The sequence below is a fragment of the Canis aureus genome, chromosome 14, assembly GCF_053574225.1.
Source record: "Canis aureus isolate CA01 chromosome 14, VMU_Caureus_v.1.0, whole genome shotgun sequence".
Lineage (NCBI taxonomy): Eukaryota > Metazoa > Chordata > Mammalia > Carnivora > Canidae > Canis > Canis aureus.
In genome coordinates this window covers 7,760,680-7,778,385 of record NC_135624.1, presented here as the reverse complement: position 1 = coordinate 7,778,385, position 17,706 = coordinate 7,760,680, and the positions used below count along the sequence as shown (strand labels likewise).

Genomic DNA, 17,706 nt, shown 5'->3' with positions numbered 1-17,706 from the left:
GCCTGATCCTGGAGACCCAGGATCGAGTCATGTTGGGCTCCCTGCATGGAGCCTGCTTCTCCCTCTGCCTGTGTCTCTGCGCCTCTCTGTCTCTCATAAATAAATAAAACCTTTAAAAAAAATAAAGACCTAAATGTGAGACCTGAAATCATAAAAATCCTAGAAGAGAGTACGGACAGTAATTTCTCTGATATCAGCATAAAAACATCTTTCTAGATAGGTCTCCTGAGGCAAAAGAAATAAAAGCAAAGATATACTATTGGGAGTATATCAAAATAAAAAGCTTCTGGGGCGCCTGGGTGGCTCAGTCATTAAGTGTCTGCCTTCAGCTCAGGTCATGATCTCAGGGTCCTGGGATCAAGCCCCACGTAAGCCTCCCTGCTCAGCAGAAAGCCTGCTTCTCTCTTTGTCAGCTGCTCCCCCTGCTCATGCTTTCTCTCTCTGTGTCAAATAAATAAATAAAAAGCTTAAAAAAAAAAAAAAAAAGCTTCTACACAGCAAAGGAAATAATCAACAAAACTAAAAGATAACCTACTGAGTGGGAGAACATGTTTGCAAGTGATATATCCAATAAGGATTAGGATCCAAATATACAAAAGAACTGATACAATTGAACACACAAGAGAACAATCCAAGTAAGAAATGGGAAGAGGACGTGAACAGACATTTCTCCAAAGAAGACATCCAGATGGCCAACAGACACATGAAAAGATGCTCAACATCATTCATCATTAGGGAAATGCAAATCAAAACCATAATGAGACATCAACTCGTATTTGTCAGAATGACTAAAATAAAAAAACTCAAGAAAGAACAAGTGAAGAAAACAGAATCCTTTTGCACTGTTGGTGGGAATGCAAACTGGTCCAGTGACAGTGGAAGACAGTATAGAGGTTCCTCAAAAAATAAAAAAACAGAACCACCCTATGATCCAGTAATTGTACTACTGGGTATTTACTCAAAGAATACAAAAACACTAATTTGAATACACACTGCTTTGTTTACTGCAGCATTATTTACGATAGCCAAATTATGGAAGCAGCCAAAGTCTCCACTGATTGATGAATGGATAAAGAAGATGTGGTATACGTGTGTATACATATGCACACACACATATATATTTACATATATAATGGATAGTATTTAGCCATAAAAAATAAATGAAATCTTGCCATTTGTAACAACATGGATGGATCTAGAGAGCATAATGCTAAATGAAATAAGAGAGTCAGTGAAAGACAAATACTATATGATTTTCCTCATATGTGGAATTTAAAAGACAAGACAAAGGGTAGCTCTTTTTGAGGAACCTCCACACTGTTTTCCAGAGTGGCTGCACCAGCTTGTATTCCCACCAACAATGTAGGAGGGTTCCTCTTTCTCCATATCCTCACAAACATCCCTATAACCCAGCAATTGGACTACTAGGGATTTACCCTAAGGATTCAAATGTAGTGATCTGGGGGGCACCTACACCCCAATGTTTATAGTAGCAAAGTCCACAACAGCCACTATGGAAAGAGCCAGATGTCCATTGACAGATGAATAGATAAAAATGTGGTACATATATACAATGGAATGTTACTCAGCCATCAAAAAAAAAAAAAAAAGAAATCTTGCTATTTGTAATGACATGGATGAAACTAGAGGATATTATGCTAAGTGAAATAAGTCAATCAGAGACAGACAATTATTACATGATCTCACTCATAGGTAGAACTTAAGAAACAAAACAGGATCATGGGGAAGAGAAGAAAAAATAAAACAAGAAATTAGAGATGGAGACAAACCATAAGAGACCCTTAATCATTTGAAACAAACTGAGAATCGATGGAGGGGAGGTAGGTAGAGGGATGGGGTAACTTGGTGATGGGAATTAAGAAGGACATGTGATGTAATGACCACTGGGTATTATATAAGACTGATGAATCACTGACCTCTACTTCTGAAACCAATAATTCATTACATGTTAATTGAATTTTAAGAAAGAAACAAAGAACAAAGAAAAAAAGACAATCCTCCCCCAAAAAACACAGACTCTTAACTATAGAGAACAAAGAGATAGTTATTAGAAGGGAGGTGGGTTGGGGATAGGTAAAATAGGTGATGGGGATTAAAAAGCGCACTTAGCTTGATGAGCACTGAGTGGCATATGGAATTGCTGAATCAGTGTATTGTATACCTGAAGCCAATATAACACTATAGGATAACTACACTGGAATTAAAATTTTAAAAATAGAATAAAAATGTGACATGATACTGAGCAACTAAGGGAATGTAAGAAATTAAAAAAAATAACAAAAGAATGAGGACTTCTACTTTCCAGCAGTGTGACCTACTAAGTATCTCCTACCAAAAACCATTCAGATATCTGGATAAATTACCAACAGACAGACTTTAAAATGCATTGCTGAACATTGTATACACTTAATAAAATAGCATAAAATATATAAAGTAAAAAGCAACTAAACTACAAAGAAAATGGAAAATTCCATGATCTTAATGAGATATGTTAATGCATTATTTCCTCTTAAATGAAAGGACAAACATAGAAAAAATTAATAAGTAAATATGAGATGTGATTACAACACTACAATTAACAAGTCTGATTGAAAGGGCACATATAGAACCCACACCCAGCAATTAAAGAACAAGAGCTTTAGAGAATGTTGGATCAGGGGAGTGTTCACCCTGTCCTGACGGGGCCAAGTGACTGAGCAAAGACGGCCTCCACAGGTGGTGTACCATATCTCCCTTATACGAATGATGTTGAGACTAATCCTTTGCTGCCTAACAGGGCTTGTTAGAGAACAAACAGAATGCTTTTTTCAACTTTCTCTATCCCAAGGGGGAGAATGTCTAGACTATGAGTATCCATTCTGGAGCTAAGGTGGAAGAAGGAGAAGCATGGGCAACTAGCAGCATTTACTTCCCTATATACTGCCCCACATAAGCCTATTCCTAAAATTTTTGAGTACCTATTAATTAGATCCTAGAGTAGAAAGAATTAAAATACATTGTGTTAAATTCTAACTCAGGAGTCATTCTCTATTAGCTAGGATAAATTGATGGTCAGCATTTAGGAACTATTCACTGTCCAGTTTAAGGGCAGGCAGAATGAAAGTGACACATGTACTTCTACTATATTAAAGTAAATTCCTTACTGGGCAAATATGGCAAGTCCCATCCTTTGTTTAATTATTCTAGAATGCCAACGCTGGTTAATCCAATAATGGTGTTCATGCCATGAGCAGACAAGAAGTCAGATGTTGAACACTCAAATACCTTCAGAGACTACGCAGGTAAATTCAGAGAGCAAAAGACAGTAGGAGCAACTGGGAGCAGCTGCCATTCGACTCTGGCAGACTGCTATTTGAAAATGGGGGCACACACTTGTCAGAACAATTTTTCACAAGAAAACAGGATCTAGATTTTTATGTAAAATCTCCAAATTTTAAAATTTGGCACTTTAATATGAACATTTAAAACACCATACAGGACAAATAAAACATCTTCAGGGCAGATCCAGTGTGGACCACTTTCAAGTTCTGTTGCAAACTAACAGACATAAAGAATTTTAGATTTGGGGGATACCTGGGTGGCTCAGTTGGTTAAACATCTGCCTTCAGCTCAGGTCATGATCCCAGGGTCCTGGGATCAATCCCCTCCCCATATCGGGTTCCCTGCCCAGTGGGGAATCTGCTTCTCCCTCTCCCTCTGCCCCTCCTCCTGCTTGTGTGATCGCTCTGTCAAATAAATACACTCTTTTTTTAAAAAAATCAATTTTAGATTTGGAAGGGACTTTTGAGTGGACTTTCAAGTCTATTATTTTCAAAATGTGTGTGTGTATGTGTGTATTTTACCAAGGAAGATTTTCTTTAAAAAAGAGATTACAAAGAAGCCCAATATATTAAATAAATAAAAGCACAGCTGCTCCAGCTGAAAAGGAAGCCCTCCCTCTGAGATACCTCTCACTCCTCCCCTTCCCTGCCATTGACCTCAAAGCACTTCCAGAGATCAGAGTTTGAAAACCACTGACCTAATCAAGACGTTCAGGTTAAAAGTGAGGAAACAGAATCCAACTGCTTACTGAAGTTATTACTGAAATCCCCAAATCTAACCTGAATTAGAACTTAAGTGTCTTGTCTAATGCTATCCAATGTTACTTTTACCAATACTATAGGTACTGATAATAAATCAGAGTTGCACTTGACACAAACTAGACATCGTGGTTTTTCATATGCCAATTCTTTTACAACAATCCTGTGTGAGATGTTCTTACCTCCACTCTGCTGATAAGGAAACCAAGGCTCTAAGAGCAGCTTTCATCGAGTGCCCTAAGCAGCAACTGACAACCAGGATGTGAACCTAGGTCCATACGACTCCAGAGTATGTCCTCTTTAACCCTGATACTATACTTTCATCCAACTACCTTCCCCAAACTACAAGAAGGTTGGCAAGAAGGCTAATAAAGGGGGAATCCCAGGGTGGCTCAGCGGTTTAGCTGCCATTGGCTCAGGGCATGATCCTGGGGTTCTGGGATCGAGTCCCGCATCGGGCTCCCTGCATGGAGCCTGCTTCTCCCTCTGCCTGTCTCTGTCTCTCTCTCTGTGTCTCTCATGAATAAATAAATAAATAAAATCTTAAAAAAAAGAAGGCTAATAAGGATGAAGGGGAAAACATATCAAAAGAGGGCTGGTAATCTACATGAAACAAAAGTCTTCAGTTTGAAAAATAAATGTTCACAGGACATATAATCAAAGCATATAAAACCTCAAATTATGTTTATCACATATCAGATGGTGCATGTACCTCCTGAGGCAGGTAGTTTTTTTTAAACAAATAAGAACACTTTATTTCTTTTTTAACTTTTATTTATTTATGATAGTCACAGAGAGAGAGAGAGAGAGAGAGAGAGGCAGAGAGAGAAGCAGGCTCCATGCACGAGAGCTCGATGTGGGATTCGATCCCGGGTCTCCAGGATCGCGCCCTGGGCCAAAGGCAGGCGCCAAACCGCTGCGCCATCCAGGGATCCCCAAATAAGAACACTTTAAATAATGGGTAGTTAGCCTGTTACTGAACTCATCCCAACTGGGTGAAAACAGACAAATAGAACGAGCAGATTTCCCCAAATCATTTGAACTCAAAAACTTGAATCATTTATGGTTTTCCATAAAATGTCCTGGGTTTCTCAGAAACCAAACCCCAAGATGGAAAAATTACTAACTTGGCTCACTGTGACATTTCTTATGCCTATCATCTTACACTCTGAATTCCATCATATTATTAAACTAGTATTTATATTTAGCAGGACAAGTGCTATGTAAATAGGTGAATTGAGCACCAATTCAAACTTCTAGTCTGATCAGTCCCCTCCCTTTCTCCCCCCTTAGTGACAGAGCTCTTTCAAGTGTGTCAGTAAGTAAACCAGAGCCCTCATGGTCTCACTCATGAATTTCTTCTTTTCAAATTTCATTCTCAAAGAAGACTCAGAAATTCATCCAGTAACTAACCACAACATAAAATATCAATGCTTTTGAGATTCTACTATTCAATAGTAACTAAACAGTCCAGTTGATTATAGTCTTAACATTCAGAAAAATAAAAGGTAGCCTCCTTAAAGGAAATGGTTAGCCCTTCATAGAAATCCTGTGGTAGCTACTATCAGTACCAGCAGAGATGAGGAAGAAGAGGGTAATTAAGAAGGCAATCGATGCCTCTGTTCTAAAATACAACCAAAGTCAAATTATGATAAAAAAAGATAAGAACCAAAATATGCAAAGTATTTTATATAATCCTTTGTTGGAAAAAAAAATGTCAGCATTCTAATTCTAGTTCTAGCTCTGCCATTAACTACTAGTGCTACCTTAGCAGAGCATTTTCTGTGTTGGATGCTTAAGCCATTTGACAGTACAATGAGAGTGATGAACTAGTGGATAATCTCTAAGGACATTTTTATGACTCAAAAAGTTTATGAAGAAGATAACAAAGACTTCAGTAACAGAGTTGGACATAAATTTCAAAACAACTGTAGGTACAATGAAATTTTCTCATTGATAGATAATCCTGTCTCACACTGAGCTCTGGAGTGAATGCTTATCATTTCCATCTGCTCAGCAGCCCTATGTGGGGAATCCTAAAGTAGGTGAGATGCTACAGAAGCTTAAGAGATGCAGGGATGCAACTTGGCATGTAATCTAAGAGTGGCCATTTGGATGCTCCAAGTGTTGTGATTCTTGGGGATAGGGCTATGCAAAAGAACAGATAAAGTCATATTATTTCATCAATAATGCCCAGAGTGTCAAAATAAGTATCCAGAGACAATGATCTAGAAGCATCCAATGGCGCTGGCACTGGTGACAGACTGATCCTATGGCATGATCTTAGCTGTGTCCCGGTTCCCTTTGCTCCCCTCTCTATTCTGAATCTGGTTCTCTGGTCTCCCCAGTGACTCAAGAAGCTATCCAATATCCGTCCATTTTCTGTTTAAGTTAGTACAGGTTGGTTTCTACTGGTTGCAACCAAGAATACTGACTGGTATGGCAATTATATAAAAAATGGGTTGTAAGTGACCTCAGTGAAACAGGAGGAATCCCAGAACTGGTTTTCTGGCCTAAGTGAGGCAAAAGCAGTGAACACTCTGCCAGCATTTGGAGATAGAAATCTGGCAACCCATGGTATACCAGTTAATTGCATTATCCTTGAAATCACTTAGATTCCCAGAACGCCTTAGAATTATGTGCCCAGTAAAGGTAAACTGAGTGGCTACTGCCAGAGAAGCCAAAAAGTACGGAAAGTGTGGAAAATGTGAGGAATTCATGGACTGTGGGCTGAGGTGAGTGCTCCTAGGGGTACTGTTTACCTTAGGAAAAGAGTGAAAACTGGCATCCATCAATTCTTGGTTAGAAGAGTGGAATGAAATACAAGGATTAAAAGGATTTAAAGTTTAAGAAGTTGAAAGCCAAATGCACAGTTTTATCTTGCAGGTTGCCAAATTACATCAGTTAAATTTCCTTCCCTTTTACATATGAGATGGAGAAATATTGTGATCTGGAAGCAGTGGAACCCCCAGATCTGAAGCGAGGATACAAAACAAGGTTCAGAGTACTCACACAGGCTCTCTGAACCTGAAGACCTCAGCACACCCCCATCCCTTGTCTGTTGGGACAGATGCTCCTCATCTGAAAGATTTACATTGTAAGAGAAAATAAATGGCTTCATACCACATGCCAATCACCCTTCAATGTCTCAACCTATAAGTAGAGTTCTACCCCAGCAAGCCCTGGGAAGGTCAAGTCAAAATCAAATCTGGAAAAGAGGAGTATACATTATTTGTAAGACACTGTTCACTTAAATTTGGGTTTCTGAGTATGTTGGATTGAGGAGGAAAGAACAGAATATTAGACAGGGCTAAGATACGCTGATACTGGTGTATTCATTCTAGATTCAATGTGCTAGTTTCAGAAATTGGGCTTCTGGAGGTCAGCTGATAAATGGACTTATGACAGGGGCTTTGTTGGACCCCAAACCCAATCCACTGTAATTTCCCAAGTCCATGCATGCATGCTTCAAAGAGCCGTATTTAGCAACAGCATGATCATCATACTGGATTCGTGGATAAACAATATCATGGTAGAAGGGGCCAAATAAAAACCACTAGAAGTCTCCCTCTAGAGAAGAAATGTGTGGGAAATATCAGAAAGGGAGACAGAACGTAAAGACTGCTAACTCTGGGAAACGAACTAGGGGTGGTAGAAGGGGAGGAGGGCGGGGGGTGGGAGTGAATGGGTGACGGGCACTGGGTGTTATTCTGTATGTTAGTAAATTGAACACAAATAAAAAATAAATTAAAAAAAAAAAAAAAAAAAAAGAAGTCTCCCTCTACCATGAAAGAAAATCAAAAGTAAAACTATAAAGGGGGTGGGGGGCAGGGGAAGGCACTTTCAGAGACTAGCAACAGCACTGAAAACATATTTAGGGGTGTACTTCTTAGCACCTGTCCATTTTGACTCTCCAGCACAACTGAATGTGTTATTAACAGATTGTCTTAAGCAACCTTAAACAGATGGCTAAGAAGCTTTTTCCAGATATGATCTCTATTGTAGCAAATTAGTACAGCCTAGGCACCTCATATGCAGGCCAATGCTAATCTGGTCAATACTTTTTGCCTCCAAAGCCATTTACTTTCATCTAGGAAAAACAGCAACACATCTTTACCAACTTGCCTTAGAACAGTAGTTCTCAAAGAATGTTCCCTGAATAAGCAGCAGCAGCCAGGGGACCTCTTAGAAATTCAAATTCTCCATCCCAGACCTACAGATTCAAGGATTCTGGGGGTGGAAGCAGTGATCTGTATTTTCACAAACTCTTCAAATGGTTCTCATGCACATTTCAAAGTTTGAGCAGCACCACCTCAGAGTAACATTAGCTCTGGGCCTTAAGTTCATCATCAGAGACTCTGACCATATCCCTGCTTCATAGGACATCACGTTGGCCCACCATATTTAAGACATAAAGCTGCTAAGGCCATAGATATATTCCAATGAGGAGATTAACCCTAAATAAATAAAAGGTGCTTCCATTTTGGTTTTGCTAATAGTTCCTGGTAAGGACTAGACACAACTATGGGACATCTAGAGATAACCACAGAAGCTACCTCTCACAAGCTGGGTATTCTCTAATTCACCCACTCATGATACCAGGTATACCCAATAGCATTCCATCTTTAAGTGGCCTGAGCAGCTATTAAAGACATGGGAAAGTAGCATGAGTAAATGCTTATACTCTCAGAACACCTGCTTCTTCCATATTACTGTCTTTTTCCTTAAAACATACCAGCTAAAAAAAAAAAAAATACCAGCTAGCTTCCCATGCTATGACATACCAGCTATGACATGACGATGGAAGGAACCATAATATAAGCCTGGAATTGGTGGCACTGTAAAGATCCTGAAGAGAAAGTTAGGTTTAGAATTTTACTAGAGAACAATCAAAAGAAGAAAGATATTGTGATTTTTTAAAAAACACATAAAGCTACCACCCCTAAGCAGAGTGGACCTGTGCCAGTATCTTAGCTATACTTTGACTCCTGTACTACTAAGCTAAAAGTAAGTGGATACATATAAGCAATTGTCACTTTGCTGAAACATGAATCCCCCATGGAAGCAAGGAAGCCAGCTACTTTATTACTGAACAAGACCAAGTGCCACAAAATACCTGATTCTCAGCTCAGGATCTGTGCTTTCTACTCATGATAAAATACACAGTAATTCTCAAGAAGTGATAAAAGCTTTACTCCTTATTTTAAAATAGCACCAAACCAAAGCTAACTTCTAGTGATGGTAATGAGAATTGGAGGAAAGTGAAGTGTAAAAAATGATTTAAAAAAAAAAAAAAGTGATAGGCCTTACCTAGACAACAGAGTCACTAAAGATCTAAAGAGATCTTTCAATATTTACACCTCAGAGAGTAAATACTGATAAAGTAGCTACAGAGATCTCAAGTAAATTCTATGAGAATGTTAATGGACTACAATAAAATAAAGTGATGCGGGATCCCTGGGTGGCGCAGCGGTTTGGCGCCTGCCTTTGGCCCAGCGCGCGATCCTGGAGACCCAGGATCGAGTCCCACATCGGGCTCCCGGTGCATGGAGCCTGCTTCTCCCTCTGCCTGTGTCTCTGCCTCTCTCTCTCTCTCTCTCTCTCTCTGTGTGTGACTATCATAAATAAATTTAAAAAAAAAATTAAAAAAAAAATTAAAATTAAGTGATGCAAACTTCGTCACTTATTTTCATGAATGTGACCAGTATTAGGCAAGTGAGCTTCTTTAAATAATACAAAGTAGAGCCTGGAACATAAGAGAATAAAAAGCGGGAATTTACATTATTTCCACAATGGAATGCTTGTTATTATTTTTTTTTTTTTTGCTTGTTATTTTTAAAGTAGTTCTTAGCAGGCAGCATTATAACTTTTTAATTATTTCTCCAAAAGAGTGTTTATTTTGGAAATTAGACAATAACTGGTTGACACTACAAAAGAATCTGTCCAGTAAAGAGTCCATTTTTTTTAAAGATTTATTTATTTGACAAAGAGAGAGGATGAACACATAAGCAGAGGGAGAGGGAGAAGCAGACTCCCTCCCCACTGAGCAGGGAGACAGACAAGGGGCTCCATCAAGGGCCTGAGCCAAAGGCAGATGCTTAACTGACTGAGCCATCCAGGCACCCCAAGAGTCAATTTTTTAATTTAAAACTTGTAGCTTAGAAAAACTCTAACTCCAGGGAAACTACACATTCAGGTACACATTCAACAAATATTAATGACAAATATACAAACCAGAGTACTAAGGCTTCATCATCTATATGTCACATTAAGGTTTCACTACGTCACATTCTCAAGGAAAGGAAATAACCACAACGCTACAGTCTTCTCATGTCTCCTTGTGGACAGGCTCTCCTGCAGGCAGAACTAGTAATATCCTAGACCGTGGAATATCAAGGAATAGCCTGCAGGAACCTTGTGCCTCCCAGCAGCGCCTCCCAGGAGATGTTCTCTCTTCACATACCGGCCTAGCCCTGAATCTGCAGATGCAGAAACACTCAGTACTTTCCTACTACTGAGTGGGAAACAAAGGCAGAAGAGAAATTATTAAATTCCCTTACTACCTATAGCTCACTGATAAGTCCTTAAAATAGTCAATGACATTCCTCTAGGGACTTAGCTGCCTCAATGTTAATATTTTGCTAAGGGCAAAAGGCAACCTTAGTCCGACCCCCAGGAATCCTGTAAGTCTACTCTAACATATAAAAATTCCTTTAGAAATTTCCTTTATCTCTACCCGCCCCCCAAGATACATGTTGGCAATCATCCTTTGAGCACACATAGGACCCACTGATACACCTCTAAAGAGTCTCATGACTGAGTTTGTATTAAACAGTAAAAAATGACCTTTCCCCAACAATAGCTAGCCCCCTTTAGGTCCTGGAAACCTTGTTTCCAAAATACCTGGGAGGCTTAGGCTCTCCCTAACCCATTCCCAACTTGAAAGTACATAATGGGCCACTCCTCAAGCCCCCTCCCATCCCCCCCCCCCAGCTCTTTCTGACCACAGCTCCTGTCCCCATATTTTAATAAAACCACCTTTTTGCACCAAAGTTGTCTCAGGAATTCTTTCTTGGCTTTTCAGCTTTGAACCCTAACATCTTTCCTACATTATTACTGCAACACTACATCACAAAGGAAGGTAAGTTTGTGAGTTCTACATTTACACAACAAACAAAACACAACAGCAGCCTCCATACACACACTGACTTGGAACACTTTTGAATATGTCTCGTTTTTAATAACTCGACTTATTTTCAGAATAGTTACAGCTATTTTGAGAAAGTCTTTCCTGAAAAACAAAAGTTAGTCAACTAAACATTTTCTTCCCTTGCATATGGGGATATAAGAGGAGAGAATAAAGAGGAAATGAAAGGGTTGCTGGACTCTTCTACAAGCAGGAAAGTGAAAATGTTTAAAAACCACTGCCCAGCAGAAATAGTCTTTTTTTTTCCTTAGAAGTTTGTTTATATAGTTTTTCTCCATCCCTTTATTTTTAATTGGATAGAGAGACATTTTAGTGCTCCATATTAACAGGTGGAAAGGAAAGCATTTTTTGTTTTTTTTGTTGTTGTTGTTTTTTTGGCTTACTTCCCTTTAGACTGTTCAAAAGTAGAATGAGACCACATGCTGTTCCAAACACAATACATAACTTTGCTTTTGCGTAGACCTCAATGAAGGCAATTCAAAAAGAAAAATACAATATTCCTGTTTCCATTTTCCCTAGATCAGTCTCAGCTCTTTCTGGATGAAATCACTCTCTCATGGGACATCAACCTCACAATTTGGGAAACAATGGTCTAGATATGAAACAAAAAGGAGCACAATGGAAAACCAGCAGCCATTTATTTTTCTACTTGGGAGAGTTAGGCTGTACAACATCCTTTTCATTACCGAGCCAAGTTACTATTCAGAATTATAAATTAACTCTTTGAAATACAAGTGACTTCAGCTTCAGATAATAAAAGAAAAATCTGAAGTCCCTCATTTCAAGCAACCTCTGAAACAAAACCAAAGAACCAGAATATCACAATCAGTGCTCTGTGATAAATCTGGCCTAAGAAAAATTTATGTGGGAAGTAAATAACATATAGCTCAGGTAATATATTAACAAGAATGCCCAATAATGTTTACTTATTACAATACTCTGTGTGTACAATCCTTAAGAACACTTTCAAATACTTTAAACCATACTTTGTCCAAACCTGGGGAAAAATGGCCCATTGCCTGTTTTTGTGAATAAAATTTTACTGAAAACACATCCACCTTCACTTGTTTACATACTGTTCATGGCTGCTTTTTTGCTACAATTGCAGAGTTGAATAGCTGTGACAGCCTGTATGGTCTGCAAAGCTAAAACTATTCATTATTTGGTCCTTTACAGAAAGTTTACATTCCTTGCTCTAAACCAATTGGTCTCAAACTTTAATGTTCATAAGAAATACTTAGCTTGTTAAAACAGCTACCTAGGCTCTAACTTCCCAGATCATGATTCATTAGGTTGGGATGGGGTCCATAAACGTGCATTTCTAACAAGCTCAGAGGTGCTGGTCTATGAACTGAACTTTGAGAATCACTACTCTAAACCATCTCATATAATCACAGATGAGCAATGACAACAGATGCTATGAACTCTAGTAGTATAAGACAGGATAGCCACAAAATAAAAACTAAGGTGTAAAAGAGGAGGGAGATCTGTTGATGTATGGAATTCTTGGCAGCTAAGAAAGCACAATTGGTTGCCATGATCAGCTGATAATTCTTCAATCCCTCTTCCTAACATTAATTCATAGTGAACACTGGAAACGCAACATGGACCAGCAGGAACTGAAAGCAATGGGGTTGGAGGTGTAAAACCCAGTCTGTAGTTTAGAGAAGTTATAAAATGCTTTTTTGTTTTTAAGAAAAAGCCAGGCTATATGCAGGTATGATTTAGTATTTGACTATAGTACAACGTTTGAAAAAAAAAATCTGAGACATATGGTTTATAATACAATGTGCCAATCAAAAGATGAATTCTTTCATTCCATATAAACATAAATGGTTGGGTGCCTGAGTGGCTCAATCGGTTAAGCATCTGCCTTCAGAGCTCAGGTCGTGAACCTGAGGTTCTGGGATCAGGCCCCCCACCATTGGGCTCCCTGCTCATCTGGGAGCCTGCTTCTCCCTATTCCTCTACCTGCCACTCCCTCTGCTTGTATGCTCTCTTACTCTCTCTGTCAAATAAATAAAATCTTTAAAAATAAATAAATAAATAAATAAGGTTAAAGAGAAAAATCTTTTTTTTAAAAGATTTATTTATTTATTTTAGAGGGAGAGAGAGATTGTGTGAGCAGGAGAAGGAGCAGAAAGAGAGACAAGGAGACTCCCCGATGAGCTATGTGGGGCTCGATCCCCTGGTCCTGAGATCAGGACCTGAGCCAAAACCAAGTCGGATACTCAACTGACTGAGTCACCCAGGTGCTCCAAAAATAAAGTTTAAGTTAATTCTAAGAAACATGCGTCATGCCAATATCAGAAAGAACACAGAGGATGTCAACTAACACACTTTATTAGAACTAGGCTCAGGTAGAACAAGAGTGGGTGATACGTAAACCACCTAAAACTATCAGTTTCCTTCTCTTGGATACTGCAGATGATAGAGGTAGAAGATAAAGATTTGGAGGTAAAATTCTCTTTGCTGATTTATTAGAACAGGAAACACCACCTTTTTTCTTTATTCAGTTTTTACTGTGCATCTACCACGCTCTGAGGCACTATACTAGGAATTAGGGGGAAAAAATGAATAGGGGCACCTGGGTGGCTCAGTGGTTGAGCATCTGCCTTCGGTTCAGGGCATGATCCTACAGGGAGCCTGCTTCTCCCTCTGCCTGTGACTTTGCCTCTCTGTCTCTCTCATGAATAATTTTTTTAAAATTGAAAAAAAAAATAAACACCATCCTTCCTCTCAACATACTTGCAATCTAGTGAGAGCCACATAACTAACTGCAATACTGACTAATATGTATAAGGACCATTGTATATTTTAAGTACCATCAGAGTGTAGGAAGTGAGATTACCTATGTTTCGGAGGAAGGTGAAAAAAGGCTTCACTGGGCACTGCTGCAGAAACTGAGCAGGTGAAGGAGAGGTAGAGAGCCGAGGAAGCAGTGGATACTATGTGTACAAAGGTACAGAAGTGAGAGAGTACTATTGATGTGACTTCTACAAACAGGTTAGTTTGGCTGAAGCAGAGAGTAACAGCTGAAGGGACAAGATGGGAAGCTGGACAGGAAGGCAGGGTTGCATATGAAGAGCCTTGAGTGCCACACTAAAGTTAGGTTTATTCTTCTAGCTCTAGGGAAATGGTCAAGAATGCCACCCCCAACATGGACCATGTGGATTTGCATTTTAATAAAATCACCAGAGAAGAGCAATTGGTGAAAACTGTGAGGAGACTCTGCATTCATGGCACAGATGAGAAGAAGAAAGAGAAGTAGGTCTGAATAGAGGTTAAAAAAAAAAAAATTCCCAGATTAATTTTTGTAGAAACGAAATTTGCAAAGAAGCAGCAAAGACCGAAATTAACACATCACATTCTGAATTTAGGAAATATTTTCTTTTTTTATCCAATAAGGCCAAAGGCTAAAAAACACTTAAAGAAGACATCTGGTCTATGTTGACAGAGAAGACTTTGTCAGATTCTAGTCTCAGACCTTGAACAAATTATAACTTCTCTGAGCTTCAGTTCCTTTACCTATATGATGAAGGGTTCAGGGTTCTTGATCTGGGCTATAAACAGAAGTATATCTCGATATAATTGGTTTCCTTTGTAATGCTACTCATCTAAATTAAATTTTAAATCATTCTCTTATTCTGAGAAGAGGTCAATGGTACAAAAAAAGATTAAGCAGCTCTGCATGATATTTAATGTCACAACTCTCAAATTATAGGATTTTGGACATTCATTATAGGAACTAAAAGAGAATGTCTCTGGCTAAGGACAAATATGGATGGGGCACTAGCAAAAGCACAACACCATGGACAAAAAATAAAATAAAAGAATACACAGGGATTTACAGTCTGACAAAGGTTTATATTCTTTGCTTTTCCGTGTCCTTTTCCTGTTTTGTAGTTTAATGCTGTATTAAACAACTGCTTGATGGCTTCCTTCTCTTATGTCCTTAAACTTACTGAAGCATGATTTTATAGAATAAAACTTAACAGTAAAGTCTATGAAAACGCTTAGCATATGGGGAAGATTATATAATGAGGTTGCTAATGTTAGCAATCAAATAAAGGTGGTAAGAACAAAAATGCCTTCATAATGTTCAGACACAAAACTACCTGGGGGAAAAAAAGAAGCTAGGTAAATAAAAAACAACTTTTTCTTTTTCTTTTCTTTTTTCTAAGATTTTATTTATTCATGAGAGACATGGAGAGAGAGAGAGAGAGCGAGAGAGAGAGGCAGAGACACAGGCAGAGGGAGAAGCAGGCCCCATGCAGGGAGCCTGATGTGGGACTCGATCCTGGTCTCTAGGATCACATCTTGGGCTGAAGGTGGCACTAAACCACTGAGCCACCCAGGCTGCCCAACAACTTTTTCTTTTAATCAGAAACAATTGTTTTTTAAAAGACATGTGGGACAACATGTAGTTCTTTTCATCCTGAAATTACAGGATTTAATAGCAAGGATGCATCTCTCCCCTCTCTCTACAATGGTACTGATAATGAACTCCAAATGACGTAAATTTATAAGGCCACTGTTATAATTTAAACACTGTAGCTACTATACAGAAAGGAAATCAGATTTAAAAACAAAAATATTTTAAAGAACTCTATAAGACATGAATTATAAAACATATTATCAGAGAAAAGATGAATGATATAATTATTCTTTGAAGGTACTCCTATTCCTTGAAGGTACTCATTACATACTTTATTTTGCTCAGATTAAACTATCAAAATGGTTCTGATTAATCAATGAAAGTATCGCTGCATTATTTGCTCAGTGCTCAAATGATTTCTTGCATTGGTTTGAAAAACCACTGGAAGATTACCATAATGTAATTCGTAGTATCCTTTTAAAGTACATGTACTTAGTATTTAAATGCTCAGCTTTTTTTGACCTGAATCCAATGGGGTAGTTGAAAAACTATTCAACTAAACAACAGTAGAAGACTTTTGAATGCACAAAGTTAAATCTACTCACCTTTTAAATTATTATCTATATTAAAATTGTAGGAGTTTCATCTCTTAGCAACATTCTGAGGGAAAATGAGGGAAAAAAGCCTTTACCACCGCTGGACCCTGCTTCTGAAGAAAAACTACAATATTTGTATTCTTTCCTTCATGACACTTATCAACCTAACAGATCTGTGCAGTAGGGCAGGTTCCTGTCTCTACAGGTAACTTTCTTCCCACACATCCCTGGCAATCTGCATATCTCTAAACCAGAGGCAGGTAACAGAAATACCTAAGGCAGTCTTTAGTGTCACTCTGCTCCTCCCCAGATGTGGTTTCTTTTAACAGGTATCCTAAAAAGAGTACTTAAGTGCTATGCTTTTACAAAAGTCACTTTTTAGCAAAAAAAACACTATAGCTCCCGAGTCTTCCGGTAATTGATTTGTTTCAGAAAAACTGTGCCAGGTAAACATTACAACTACTTATGAAAATATACGTATGTAGTTCAAGCACTTTTAATCCAGGCAATACAGAACATACGTTCAATGAATTAGGAAAAATTCAGAATTCACATTTCCAGAGGAACCACCACAGTTGATTCAGGAAGGCAAAATATTTGCCAGGAGCAAGATATTGCAAAATCATCGCTACACCTCATGTAAAATAAACCGTATCTTAAGCAAATCCACTAACAAGGGCCACAAATCTACACAAAACATAAGTTAGTAGGGGAAACTAATTTTTAAAGGATGTATTCAAAATATGACTTGTGCACAACCAAAGAAATCCCTTACTGCGTTTAAAAAAAAAAAAAAAGTCACATTTATAGTTTATTCCAGGGCATAACATAAACTATTTCTCTACAAATGTACGAAGAAATACTCACCTCCATTTTCACAGCAGCTGTACTCTGGTCATAATGTCTCATCAAATTAGGGAAAAACGTCATGTTGTAGGCCATTTTCATACATCGGGGCACAGTGATTGGTTCACAAGTGAAAAGACTGTGCCCTCTTACGAAGGGTAGAAAAACACACGTCCACAAGAATGTAAACATTTCCATTTTCTTCAACTTCCTGGTTTTAGCACATGGCTTGGATTAATCGCTCGATCTCTTCATTCTCAGATTTCCATTCGAAAATAAAATGTTCAGATTCCTCTTTCATCATTTGGCCATTTTGAAGGAGAAGCTCTTTTCCTGAAATGAGTTCTGGGTCAATCGCTGTAAGAAACAACCAAGAGAAGTGATTCTGCAACCCCGGTCATCAGCTCCCACGTGGACATCGAAGTGCAGAGTTAAGATTTTCACCGTCGGTAACTAACCCTGGAGAAACGACGGAAAAGTCCGTCCCCTCCTGACAGTCTCCCACCTGCTTTCGCGCAGAATGTTTAATTGGTCGAGGAAGCCCCGTCTCTAGGGAACCGGCGGTAGAACGCGGGGCCC

At 38.6% G+C, this 17,706-nt stretch overlaps 1 protein-coding gene across 7 annotated transcripts in view; it reads right to left on the bottom strand.

Annotated features, from left to right (window-relative positions):
• Positions 1–17,706, bottom strand: part of FZD6 (frizzled class receptor 6) — a 41,332-nt gene that overhangs the window by 22,808 nt on the left and 818 nt on the right. For 2 of the 7 annotated variants that reach the window (XM_077846857.1, XM_077846858.1), the window contains exon 2: positions 17,149–17,484. In XM_077846857.1, the coding sequence (XP_077702983.1) occupies positions 17,149–17,325 (177 nt within the window). In that variant the 5' untranslated portion in view covers positions 17,326–17,484. Of the gene's footprint in view, positions 1–16,290; positions 16,346–17,148; positions 17,485–17,585; positions 17,691–17,706 lie in introns of those variants that run through there. The other 5 variants (XM_077846859.1, XM_077846860.1, XM_077846862.1 and 2 more) reach the window with 5 other exon arrangements.